The 12,453-nt window shown below is 40.4% G+C and overlaps 1 protein-coding gene and 1 long non-coding RNA gene across 5 annotated transcripts in view; one reads left to right on the top strand and one right to left on the bottom strand.

Moving 5' to 3' along the window:
* Positions 1-12,453, bottom strand: part of EFCC1 (EF-hand and coiled-coil domain containing 1) — a 90,808-nt gene that overhangs the window by 47,958 nt on the left and 30,397 nt on the right. For 2 of the 4 annotated variants that reach the window (XM_043551683.1, XM_043551684.1), the window contains exon 3: positions 3,228-3,288. The exons of the other annotated variants lie outside the window; for them this stretch is intronic. In XM_043551683.1, the coding sequence (XP_043407618.1) occupies positions 3,228-3,288 (61 nt within the window). The remainder of the gene's footprint in view (positions 1-3,227; positions 3,289-12,453) is intronic. 4 annotated transcript variants of the gene reach the window in all.
* The window catches only part of LOC122466632, an 88,976-nt gene that overhangs the window by 63,463 nt on the left and 13,060 nt on the right, over positions 1-12,453 (top strand). The window contains exon 3 of the long non-coding RNA XR_006292294.1: positions 2,413-2,537. This is a non-coding gene — a long non-coding RNA (uncharacterized LOC122466632). The remainder of the gene's footprint in view (positions 1-2,412; positions 2,538-12,453) is intronic.

The following is a 12,453-nucleotide window of genomic DNA, read 5'->3' as shown; positions in this document are numbered from 1 at the left end:
ACAGTTCTGAGAGAGGAACCCTAGTAGCAGCCAAACTTGGGGAGAGGGTTTGAGCTGAACCTTACTTTATTTACTCTGTTTTTAGAAAAAGAGTGAGTGTGTTGTCAGGCTGAGAATGGTTAGGAATGGCACACATGCTCATATTTTGTGCTCAATTCTCAAGGGGAAATGGGTACAGAATGAATGTTCTCATAATTTTAATTCCAAACATTTTAGCTGAGTACCTTCTTGAAGCTATGAGAGGTTGTTAAAATAATATTTAAAATAAAATCCTCACTAACCTCAGGCCTTTAAAATATTGTTAAGAAAACTCTGTATCATACTAGTCAGCTGGCAATCCTGCTACTTTAATTTTTGTTTCTCGAGATTATACTAAGAAAAGGTCTAGCTTTTTGTAGTTTGATTAAAATACCTACACCTCTGTAAAATGATGGGCAAAGATTTATAAAGAGTTTGTCTTGCTAGGATCTTTAAGATGCTACTTAACATACTTTTAAATGGTTGGTATAAGACTAGTAAAAGTAGTGTAGATCAAGAGTAATTCAATTGAAATCAATAGGGTAAATGAAAGCAGAATCTATCAGGCCCAGCATACCTCAACACTTGAGACTGTTTTCAGGTTTAGTCCCCCAACCGAGTCTGCTGTCTTTGCCACCTTTTCCTGATAGAAAAGATTTAATACAGTCTCTTTGCATTTCCCATCTTTGCATTTTTTTATCTGATATAACTATTGGATAGCTTGCAAACAAAGCAATAGTAAATCCTTATAGCAATACTTTAAAAAAAATTTTGTTTTAAACAGAAAACATCAGGTATCATCAAAGAGCAAAAAGCTATATTAATGCAACATTAAGCCTCAAATTTTGAACAAAAAAGCTCAAAAAAAATCTATTAAAGTTCTCATGACAATCTTAACTCAGTTTAGTTACTTGTATGTAGTCATGATGAGGCCTTTCATTATAGAATCACAGGACAGTGTGCAGAGTGTCACACTGTTCAGCAAATATGTAATTCTCTAATTCTGTACCACTCTCAGTAGCTTTTGTGTGTGTGCTGTCAGTACTTAGGCATGCAACGATTCCCTGTCATAGAGGGTGCCATTAGCTTTGCCTGAAGACCCAACTGTAAACTCTGAAATAGGGCACCGAAGGGTAAACATCATATGACATGAAGGGTCATTTAAATAAATAAGAGTTCTTGCTTGTAAACTAAGCCAGCCGTAAGTTTTATCTCTTTGAAGGATTGATGAAAGCACCCCATGAGCATGCGGAAGTCTGGTTTGCATCAGGAGAGGCTCACTGAGTTTCATTTGTTCTGAGCAGAATTGGGATCTGTAGGATAAATGTAGCATGTTTTCAGGTCCTCACCCTACCTGGAAAAGAACTGACCTTTACTTCAGATCTAATCGGAGCAGCTAGTAGACAGAGCCACTCTTAACTTTCAGTGGAGAACTGACAGACACCAGGCAAAGGAGGGACCAGACTTGTAAATGTAAACTTAATTTCTTAGCAGGAGTTTTTGTTTGGAAGTGAGAAGCCAAGCTCTTCATTTCCAAACCTTTAGTCAAAAACCAAACAGTCCATTAGTAACAGAAGTGAAAAAATACATCTCATGCAGATCAGTTTCAGATGCATTTAAAATTGTATCCTGGTTGAGGACATGATGGCTTGGGAAAGTCCCTTGTGAGCCCCCTGTGAACTCCCACAGAATTTTTCAAAATAATTCATTTAAATATAGTTATGAGAGTGACATGAGTTGAGGCTTCAGGGTTCAGAGTTGCATAGGAAAGCCATAAGAGTAATAAGCAATGGCTTACTGATTTGCAAGTAAATGCCCAAACATCCCCTTAAAACCACTGTTTACATCAATCCTTTGAAATGCTATGCTGGATCAAAGGTTACTTCAAAGGGTATCATTACTGCTAAGAAAAAAGTCCAGCAGCTGCTTGTCTTCAGGTAGAACTTGAATGGTTTCTCTCATTCCAAAAGAGTTAATTGCATGCATTCATTTCATCAGGTTCTGGTGAATTTAAATCCATCAAGATGTTTGGCATTTGACTCGGAGTCAGAATACTTTCCATCTAGGTTTGTATAAGCTGTTAGAACCTGGAGTTTCCTTCTGACATATACAGTTTGACACTGAAGGTCTCATTACACAGGCTCAAATTTAAAATGATTTCCCATTGAGGAAGGATGGTGCTTAGATTAAAAAAAAAATTGCTTATTAAATGTGCCCTGTTTTATAGATTGTGCTATTTATTGACTCATCTGGGTTTGCAGTCTTAGAAAACTGGAAAGTATGATTTCAAACTTTAATATGCGACCCTTAATGAAAGCCTTCAGCAGGACCATATGCATCAAATCTGAAACTCTGGGGTTAATTACTATTTCTACTCCTTGTTGTTAATTTCAGCTCAATACCAGGGGGGAGAGACACCACCATCAACCTGTCACTCACAAAACTCAGGAATGATGCGACCAAGTCAGAGCCTCAGAAACCTGCATTCCTACTGATGGGCAGAGGATTTAGCATTAGATGTGAGTTATTTGATAAATCAATGAGAGAACATATACCTCCATGCTGAGAAATTGTTACTATATTCTGCTGCTGTCATATTCTGTTGTCTCAATAGCTGGGAAGTTCAGGTGAGACTCAGATTCTAACCCACCCTGTTGTGCTTAAGGTAGGAATGGCTGTGCACATAGGATCTGATCTAAAGCCCACTGAAATCAGTGGAGTCATTTCACTGACATCACTAGGGTTAACATTAGGTCTATAGCATATGAGGTCAGCCACTGTTTAAAGGGAAAGCAACAGAGCAAAACTGAGGAGTTAATTAAAATATGGTCTTAGTATATACTATAATTTTTTTGTTTTTGTTTACGAGTCTGACCCTTGACATCAACGAAGGGTGCACAAATGGGCTTGGGAAAACTTCATATTTGTTTGCAAAGTGTCCAATTTCCATTTACAAATTTGGGTTACTGAGCATATGCAGTTCTAAGCCAGGCTAACACAGTGTGAATTTGTTGTCCTTTAGCGGTTAGAGACCATGCACAAAAGTTAGTCCACCACTTGCCTCAAGTTAATGGACCTAGGCCTTTGGCTCAACCAGCACACGCTTGTGTTTTTAGATGTGGAGGGTCCTAGGTTAATCCCCATGTACAACCCCTTTGAGATATCTTTGCATGGTAACTCCTGATAGTGAGCACAATCACCTAGTTTACCTGTGTAAACGCAGATCTTTTGAGGCACAAGGGTTGCACATGAGTTTTTGCCAGCAAATCGTCTTGTTGAAGGAATTTGACCTTCAATGTAAATTCATATTTTTCTGGTGATATTTTAAAAAGCAAATATGAAAAAGTAAATTAAAATCTCAATGGGCCTTGGATGTACTAACTGAAAGCAAAGATTTTTAGTACCTTGAATTTTTGTTGACGTAGTGCTCACTCTCCTATTACTGCTAGATTTCAGCCTGAACGTGGTATCTACAGAACCATTAGAAATCTATGACAGTGCAGAGGGAAAGCAGAGACACTGTTTAGTATCTGAAATGATGGTGCTACTGTACCTCCCTCTCTCACTTACACACACAGGCTGTCGTGTATCTTTGCGGATCCTTGCAATATAGCTAAAAAAAGCTTCTTCATTTCAGCGATTTCTAAATTCCATGAGGATATATCACCATTTGACTCAAATTTTACACACTTTCTCCCTTCACCTATTAACCTTTTCCAGAAGAAAATTAAAGGAACTTTGTCACAATCAACAGGTACCAAATTTAATACCTAAATACCTTTGAAAATCTAACCCTTTGTGCTTTTGGTTCATTTTATCCCAATATGGTGAAGGCAAAACTCAAAATGAAATGCTGATTTTGTTCCACTTCTGCACTGCATGTGGTTTTCCAAGGGTTTGTCATCCCAGAAGACCTATAACGTGACCAAATGTCACTAGCTGCATTATACAAACCAGAACAGAACTGCAGAAATTAAAATTTCTGCTTATTCACAGACACATGCTTATTCACTGAATTTCATACAAAACTTCTTTTGCTGATATTTAGTTTGGTTTCCGTGTTCAACTAATCTGGTTCACATGGCTTCATAGCACTAGTTAAAATCTCAGTCAAGGGACCCCAAACAGGGAACCAGATCATGGATGTGTCTGTAAACTGATCTGCTTTTTTCTTTCTGCTGCCTCAAAAGAATGAAGCAGGCAGGCAATGACTGAAGTTAGCTGTATTTCTATTCTGTGAAGCATTATGCTTCAATCTCATCCACCTCCAAGGGACATTGTGAGGCTTAATTAACATTTATAAAATGCTTGATGACCCTCAGATGGAAGATGACAAAGAAAAATAATTAATTCCATTTTCCTAATGGAGCTAAGAAGGGACTGCAGAGGAACACACACAATGCGCAAACCCATGTTCACAACATGTGGGTGTGGGGCCAGTATGACGACAAATCCAGTTAGGGTTTTTTAATAGGTTTATTGGTGATGGCTGCCTGGCTGGGGGGCGGGCCTTTAAAACAGCTGTTGCCCTTGTTTCAGAGAGTGGCAAAGTTTTATACTATCAAGAAGATGCTTTAAAGCAAACAAATGGGGGAAGGGTAATGTTTTGGGATTGCCTACTCTGGCAATGCCCCTCTGACAGCAATTTGTTCTCTGTCAAGAAAAAAAACTACTCCTCTCCTAAAATGAAACTGAAGACTTAATGAAACCAAAAAGGAAAATCCTACAGAGCAAATAAATCCAACAAAGGAAAAATCTGCAGCTCTCCAGTCAGTATTTTCAACAATGCTGCTCCGGGAGAGGGATCTGGTGCCACCATTGCTTTCAGATGGTTTTCAAGATGCCATGTATCAGTCTGAAGTCATTTATCAGCTTCTAATTTCCAACATCACATATATACAAAACCATAACATTAGTCAAAGCTGTAGGAGGACTAAGGGTTCCCTCTACAATTATAAAACCAGAAATACCATACCAATGGGATGCAGGTACTATATTTAAGTTGTATACAGAGACAGTACATACTGCTGTGTAAGGGCTTCTATTGCCACTTTTTGCCCCCATTCCACCCTCCACGCTAACATAAAATGACAGGAGCGCATTAGCTTTAACAGCTAAACCATATGGTGAAAAATTTGCAGAGAAATCCCAAATGATGTGAAGCTCACCTTGGTCCAGTTTTAGGTATGAACCTGAAATGCAAAACAGTTTTACTGAAAGATCAAACTGAAGTTTTGAAGCAGTTTGGGGCAGGGACAGTTTCTACAGTAACTAGTTCAAGGGGGCCCATATTTTGGTTGAGGCCTTTTGTTGCTGCCGTAATAAGAATAATAAAAGATCTTCACCATTTTAAGTAGAGATGGCTCCACACCCAAACCTCCCCAGACACTGGGGATCTTTAAAAATCCACATCTGAATTTGGTAGCATAAACACATCTCCACTTTTAAGCAGCCAGGGCCTAGTTTTGAGTGAACTTTAGGTGATTAATGGTGTCACATCAAAACTGTGTGAAACCTGCAGTTTAATATGATTTCAACAATGATTGAAAACCAGACAAAGTTTGGTGGTTTCAACCATGTTTCACTTTAAATGAAAATGAACATAAATCTTGGGGTATAAACCTATGTAGATGGGGGAAAAAAATCTGCACGAGATTCTATAAAGTAAAATTTTGCTCACCTATAAAATGTCACCCATTACTTAATGTATCAGTAAGTATTTTTTGGGGTGGAGGGAGAGAGATTGGGCTGCTAATACCCTTCCTAGATTAATTGCTTCAAAAACCATTGTGTCTAAGAAGGGTGATTTTTAACAGATTTCACAGAATTGTGCCTTTAAAGTTAATTTTGCCAATGCAATAGCTGATTATCTGGAGTCATAGAACTGTGGTTTAATGGCACAGAGCAGTGACTTTGACAATAGTTTGGTCCCTTTTAAGCCCTGCAGTCTGGGGTAAGAGTGGGAGAGGGATCCCAGAAGATTTTTTTTTTTTAGTGCATTATTTTAGGGAACATTACAGCAGTAGACAGAACACATGTTAGTAATTTGTGAGTGAATAGACAGGCTATTTCCTCTGTTTACAATATAATAAAGTCAGACTGTGACCATATACATGGGGTTAAAAAGACGCAAAGGCCTCCCTTAGGATTTAGGAAAGAAACCACATTTAAAGCTTCAGGCCTGTCCATATTCCCATGGCCGAGTCTAAGTAGTGAAACAGTTTTGATAGCTTTAAAATCTTTTTCTGAACGAGACAGGATTACTTGACAAGTTTGTCAACTCCTAGCTGACAAAGTGGATTTTGAAATGTTGTGATGCTGAAGCAGCAATCACAATGCTTTTCTTTTGATGGGATCATAACTTTAGTATACTATAGGAGAAAACACTAGGTGCTAATTCATAGTTTATGTGACTAGCAGCTTCAGAGAATTTCACTTTACTGGTTTTTTAAAGATCCCGCATTCAGTCTCTTCAAGCCTTAACGATCTTTTTTAATACACCTAGAAACTGATTGGGCTTGATTCTTGTAGCTGCCTTCACTGGAACCAACTGGATTGTCTTACTTCATTATGACTAATGGGTCTAATTCGGAGAGAGGCTGAGTGCACTCAATTCTCTCTAAAGTCAGTGGGCTGCAACAGTGTCAGTGGGAACTGAGGGCACTGAGTTAGCATGTCTCAAGATCATGCCCAGTGTTTCTAAGAGACATAGCATCTCTATGTGAGTGATCTTGAAATCAAATCAGCACCATTTCTATGCAACAAATCTGACTCTTGTTCATGCTATACATTTGATTAAATCCAGAAAAGCAAAATAAAAACCCTCAGACTTTGTGTAAAATTCCTCTCTAAAATTCAAATTGCCACCTTGCAATAAACTCATCTACTAAAGAATGTCAGGGTAAGTATCACGAGTGAAGGCTCTGGAATCCAAAATAGTTATGTACTTTAGCATTTAAAGTCAGAGCATTTAAGTACAGCTAGCTTTATTTTTTCTGGGGGCCTAAAGCTGTCCTTAAAACTTGATTTTAGTCTAACAGTTAGAATCTGCTAATGCACTTGCACAGGAATGCCCTAGTTCGGCAGTTGGTTTATGACGCTTGGTTTATGAGACTTCTGAATTTTACTTCTATTTAGTATTTTTACTTATTTTCCAGCACCAAAAGCACCGGAAAGATGCTTTATAAATGGAAAATAACTAAAATGAAAATCCATAAAGGCAGACTGTTCTACAGGCCTCTGGTGATATGTGAATTGTTGTCTGGGATCACAACTTACTCCTCTATAGTCTGATACAAGACTTCGCTTTGTTTTAAGCACTCAGTTAGACAGCACCTACATCACATGGAAAGGACTACTATAGCACAACACTTACTAAACTGCTAATAACTTTATTTCTGCCTGTAGCACCCTCAAAGATGAAAAGTCACTTTTCTAAACGTCTGTTTGATACTCAGAGTTCTCTTGATAATGGAAAGAGTTTGCTAGATTTACAGTATCCCATATGAGCACACAGGACTCTCATTGACTTGAATGGGCTTTGGATCAGGCCTATACTGCATTAATACAAAAGGATAATTTCATCTTGGTGCACAGGGAGTTACACCCTCAATTACCTATATATTCATGTCTACACAGCAGCCGGGGTTATAATTAGTAGCTCATGTAGATGTACCTATGCTAGCTGCACCGTAGCTAACTTGCTAAAAAATAGCAAAGTCATGGACTTACGCGCAGGCTGCACCAGGTATGTATTTTCTTGTGCAGCCTGTGCTGAAGCCTGCACCATTACATCCTCACTGCTCTTTGTAGTAAGCTAGCTAGGTGAAAGCTAACGCGGGTAAATCTGCATGAAACACAAATTACACGCCCCCAGCTGCGGTGTAGCCAAAGATCTTCTGGGCAGGGATGGTCTGTCTTTTGTGTCTTGTCGAATGCAAGCACATAGCCATCTCTAAAATAATAAATATTAATGTCCAAGTTCAAAATGTACATATAGCCTTGGTTTTCTTTGCATAGAATTGGGGAACAGGATCTTTGTAATACAGAATGGTACTTTCTCAATCCCGCAAAATAGAATAGTTATTATTCTGGTGATTTAAATTATCCCTGTGGTCCTAATTAATTAACACATTAGTACAGTTTCAGAGCATGCAATATATTTATTATTCATAGCCTAATTGTGGTTGTAGTCAGTGGGAGTTGCAGATACTCAGTGCCCCTTAAAATCAGGCCCATTGTATGTATATGCAAATCTAACATAGAATATTATTGGTCTGAGTTTTAATATGAATGACAGATAAAGTGAATAAGTATTATATTTATGAAGAAACTCGCAAGTTTCAGAACTGTTTGCCCTCAAACCTGGAGCTCTGCAGGTGGTCATAATGCAAGCTCTTCTAAGAATAACCTTTTTTCAATTACTTGACTATATGCAAGAGAATACATTGTAAACGTTCGCTCTGGCATCATGTCAAGAACTCGAAAGCTGACCTGGAGAACTAGCCTTTGCTGTGTGCAAGAAGGGATCAAATCAGTTTCCTCAGTCTGGGTTTGGTTCTCTTACACCAAAACAGAAACAACCTTGAACAGTGTGTGCTGGTTTGTAACCCCAGTGGGGAATGTCTAAAAATTGAACTGAAATCGATTAAATGATTTGGGATGACACAACTGATGTCAGTCAAAAAGGATCTAGTAAATGGATCACGAAAACATGATCCTGAAGCAGCAGGGAATTCTAATCCTAGAAATTGCTATACTGGATCAGACCTATGGTCTGTCTAGTCCGATATCCTGCCATTGACAGTGGCCAGGACCAGATGCTTCTGAAAAAGGTGCAAGTAATCCTGCAATCGGCAGTGTTGGGGACAGTTACATCTAACATCCAATAGTCAGAGGTTTGCTTATGCCACGAAGGAGGGTTTGTATCACTCCAAGATTCTTGGTACTATTTGCTATTATAATCTCTTGATATCCTTGTTAACTGTATCAGTATCTAATCCCTTTTTAAATCCTGCTAAACTCTTGGCCTCAAGGCTATCCCATAGCAATGAGTTATGCAGATACTTTTTCATGCAATGCATAAGTAATTTCAAATATATCCCACAGCAACCTCTCCCTATTACTTCTGGAAGGAATAAAGCAGATTGACAGCAGGTTTCTATTAATAAATTACTAGAGTTCTTTTCCTTCCAAGTGCTATAGAAATTTTAATCTTCACAAGTAGGTAGATATTATTAACCTTATTTTATAGATGGAGAAAGAGGCAGAGCAATTAACTGCATCTGGGCTGAGACTAGAACTCAGGAGTTCCTAACTCCTAGTTCTGTGCTCAGACCATATCTTGTCTCTTTTATGGTTAGATAAAGCAGATTTTTAGAGTAATAAACCAAGACTCCTGAAGTGGGATGGAGGGCAGGGAGGTAGGAATTCATGGGAGGCCTCTGTCAGATGGGCAGGGTGTGGGGGATGACAGAAAAGGTTACCAACTATACCCTCCTTTCCTATATCTCAATTTGCCACCCATAATCCTTTCAGAATAAAAACTCAGAACGAGTTACAGTGTGAGGTTGAGGAAGGTGGAAATAGTTATTTGCCCCTTTACAGTTTTCTCCCAGATCCAGCCCTACCATGTATTTCTACCTGGTATCTGTAGGCTCATCTTTTTCCTACAAGAAAGAAAGAAAGAAAACACCTTACACTACTCTGACTTTTTTTTTTTTTTTTGGCTCTGCTTCTCTCATACATACATACACATAGATGCCAACATTTTCAAACTTGTGTTCCTCAAACTAAACTGCTACATCTATAATTAGACACTGAAGTAACAATGGTTTGATTTTCAGAGCACTCCCAACTATGGGAGTCTGAAAATTTGGGCCACTTTTCACTGAAGGACCCTTGTGATGAGATGTGTACCCCACACCAGCCCTGAAAGGGTTAATGAGGGCCTGAGAGACCAGTTATGTTAAATGGTGTCACCTGCAAGAGGGAGGGCCACGGTTAATTGACGGTGAAGCCCAACTGGGGAGGGGCTGGGACAGCACTGTAAAGCTTGGAGGATGAAACCAGAGGAAGCTGCTGTCACTCCCTGGGATGAGAGTTCCTCAAAGACAAAGAGGAAGTCCAGGGGGAGAAAGCCCTGAGATCCTGCTCTTGGAGCAAGGAGTCTGGCAAGAGGGTAGGAGGGAGTGAAGTAGCCATGAGGAGTAGAGTAACCAGAAGCAGGCAAGAGACGATAGGGAGGCTAGGTAGGAAGGAGCCCAGGGAAACAGAAACAGCTATATTGACTGGGATTGAGGACTTGGGTTTCTGGTTATAAGGGCCCTGGGCTGGAACCTGGTGTAGTAGGTGGGCCTGGGCTCCCCTGCCAGCCACTGGTATAGTGACAAGTTGGGGCTGAACACTGTCTAGAGATGACATTTGGACTTCATAATGCTGGAAGGGGTGGACTAAACTAGTGACCTGGCTGGAGGACCAAGTTACTTGAAGAAAGACTGTCATAGAGCCAGCAATGAGCAGCCAGGGGGCACCTGATGCAATGAAAGCAACATTCCCAGATGGAGATGCAAGGGGGTGTACTAGCAGTGAGTGGCAACCCCATATACAGACCTGAATATGAAGCTAGGGTCCCAAGTGTGAAAATGTTGGCAATTCTATACCAGCAGGTACTAGGGTCTGTACTTGTTACCGTTTAATTTTCTAAGTATGTGACTGTACCTGCAAATTTGGCATAACTTGCCTAGGAAGTTGCCAGTATCATCCTTTAGTGTTGCAGGGTTAGACCACTCCTGACAACAATTCAGATCTCTGTCTACAGAGTTCTAAAGTAAGATAACTGAGCACTCTAACTGCTATCACCTTTGGCTAAGGTGTCTGTACTCGCTTCATGGAGTGCTGTATTGAAAACTGCATTCAAGTGATAGATCACAATTTTAAATTCTCAGGGGTTTTCCTGGTCCTGCTGGCAGGCAGAAGTTTCTGTAGGGAAACCTGCAATCAGAGTCAGGGTACAGCTACACTAAAGAGTTTGCAGCAGCACAGCTGCACTGGTGCAAGCTCTCTAACATAGCTTCTCTAAGCTGAAGGGAAAGAGCTCTCCTGTTGGCTTAATTACTCCAGCCCCTGCAAGCAGCAGTAGCTACATTGGCAAGAGACGCTCTCACGCCAACAGAGCACTGTCCACACTGGTGCTTATGTCAGTATAACCTATGTTGCTAAAGGGGAATGATTTATTCACCCCCCTGAGTGACATAAATTATTCCAACATAAGCTGTAGTGTAGACATAGCCTCAGTTTTCAGGCACCCAGCCTAGAATAAGGCAGGGTGAGCTGTGCCTCTCTGTCTTTAGGGCCCAGCCTGCTTTCTGTTTCGGGGTTCTTGTGTATTATAATTCTGAATACTGAAAAATACTGTACATTTACTCCTGGGGGAATTCTGTGTCACTGCACATGCACATATTTAATGGGCCATGCATATTTTTAATTTTTTTTCAGAAAATAGCTTCTGCTGAAAAGCTGATGCAGTTCTGCCTTTTGCCCACCAGAGGGTGATGTGGTGCTAGAACAGAGCAGCAGCTCCTGGCCCGTTAGGGAAGAGAAAGAGCCTGCCTTCTTCACAGTGCCTGTCGGGCCAGGTCAGGAGACAGACATTGAGGAGCTGCTGGGGGGTCATACAGGGGCTCATAAGGGCTAATAGGGGAGGACAGACTGGGGTAGGGATTGAATGGGAGTGGAGGTGCAGGGCCATAGGAGGGAGGAAGGTGCAGGGCCACATGGGCAGAAGGGGATGGGGTGCAGGGCCACATAGGGATGGGGGGTGGCTGAGTGGGGGCACAGAGACATGGGGATGGGGAAGCAGTGCATGGACACATATGGATTGAAAGGGGGTGCAGGGCCACATGGGGACAGGGGCAGATGTGCCTGACTGAATGGGAGAGGTTAGGGGTCATCCAGGGTCTGCATGGGGGACACTCCCTAACAATCCCTCTCCTCCCCCCGCAAAAACCTGTTCCATACTTTTTCCACCCATACCTAACAACCTTCCAAGTTCATATCCAGGCTCCTTCCCAGCAATTATTTCCCTGTCCCTTAGCTCCTCTGTTACCCCTGACTCCCCCAAGCTTTTGCACTGCTTCTGAGGGGTATGGGAAATATGGTTCTGTATTGTAGTTTAAATGAATTATTACTCAGAGTTCTGTATTAATATGCCTAGTAAGGAATCTATTTGTCAAAAAACATTTCCTGAATCTTTTTTATTGTCTGTGTTGTTTCAGACATACTTGCTGACATTTATTTTGAAATAAATTACCAAAATAATTGAAAATGGTGTGATTATATTGTTGTTTTGACAAAATATGCAGAATTTTGCAGACTTTTAAAATATTGTGTGCAGAATTTTTAATTTTTTGGTGCAGAATTCCCCAAGGAGTATAT

Source organism: Chelonia mydas, chromosome 7 (assembly GCF_015237465.2).
Source record: "Chelonia mydas isolate rCheMyd1 chromosome 7, rCheMyd1.pri.v2, whole genome shotgun sequence".
NCBI classification, from domain to species: domain Eukaryota; kingdom Metazoa; phylum Chordata; order Testudines; family Cheloniidae; genus Chelonia; species Chelonia mydas.
This window is presented reverse-complemented; position numbering and strand designations above follow the sequence as displayed.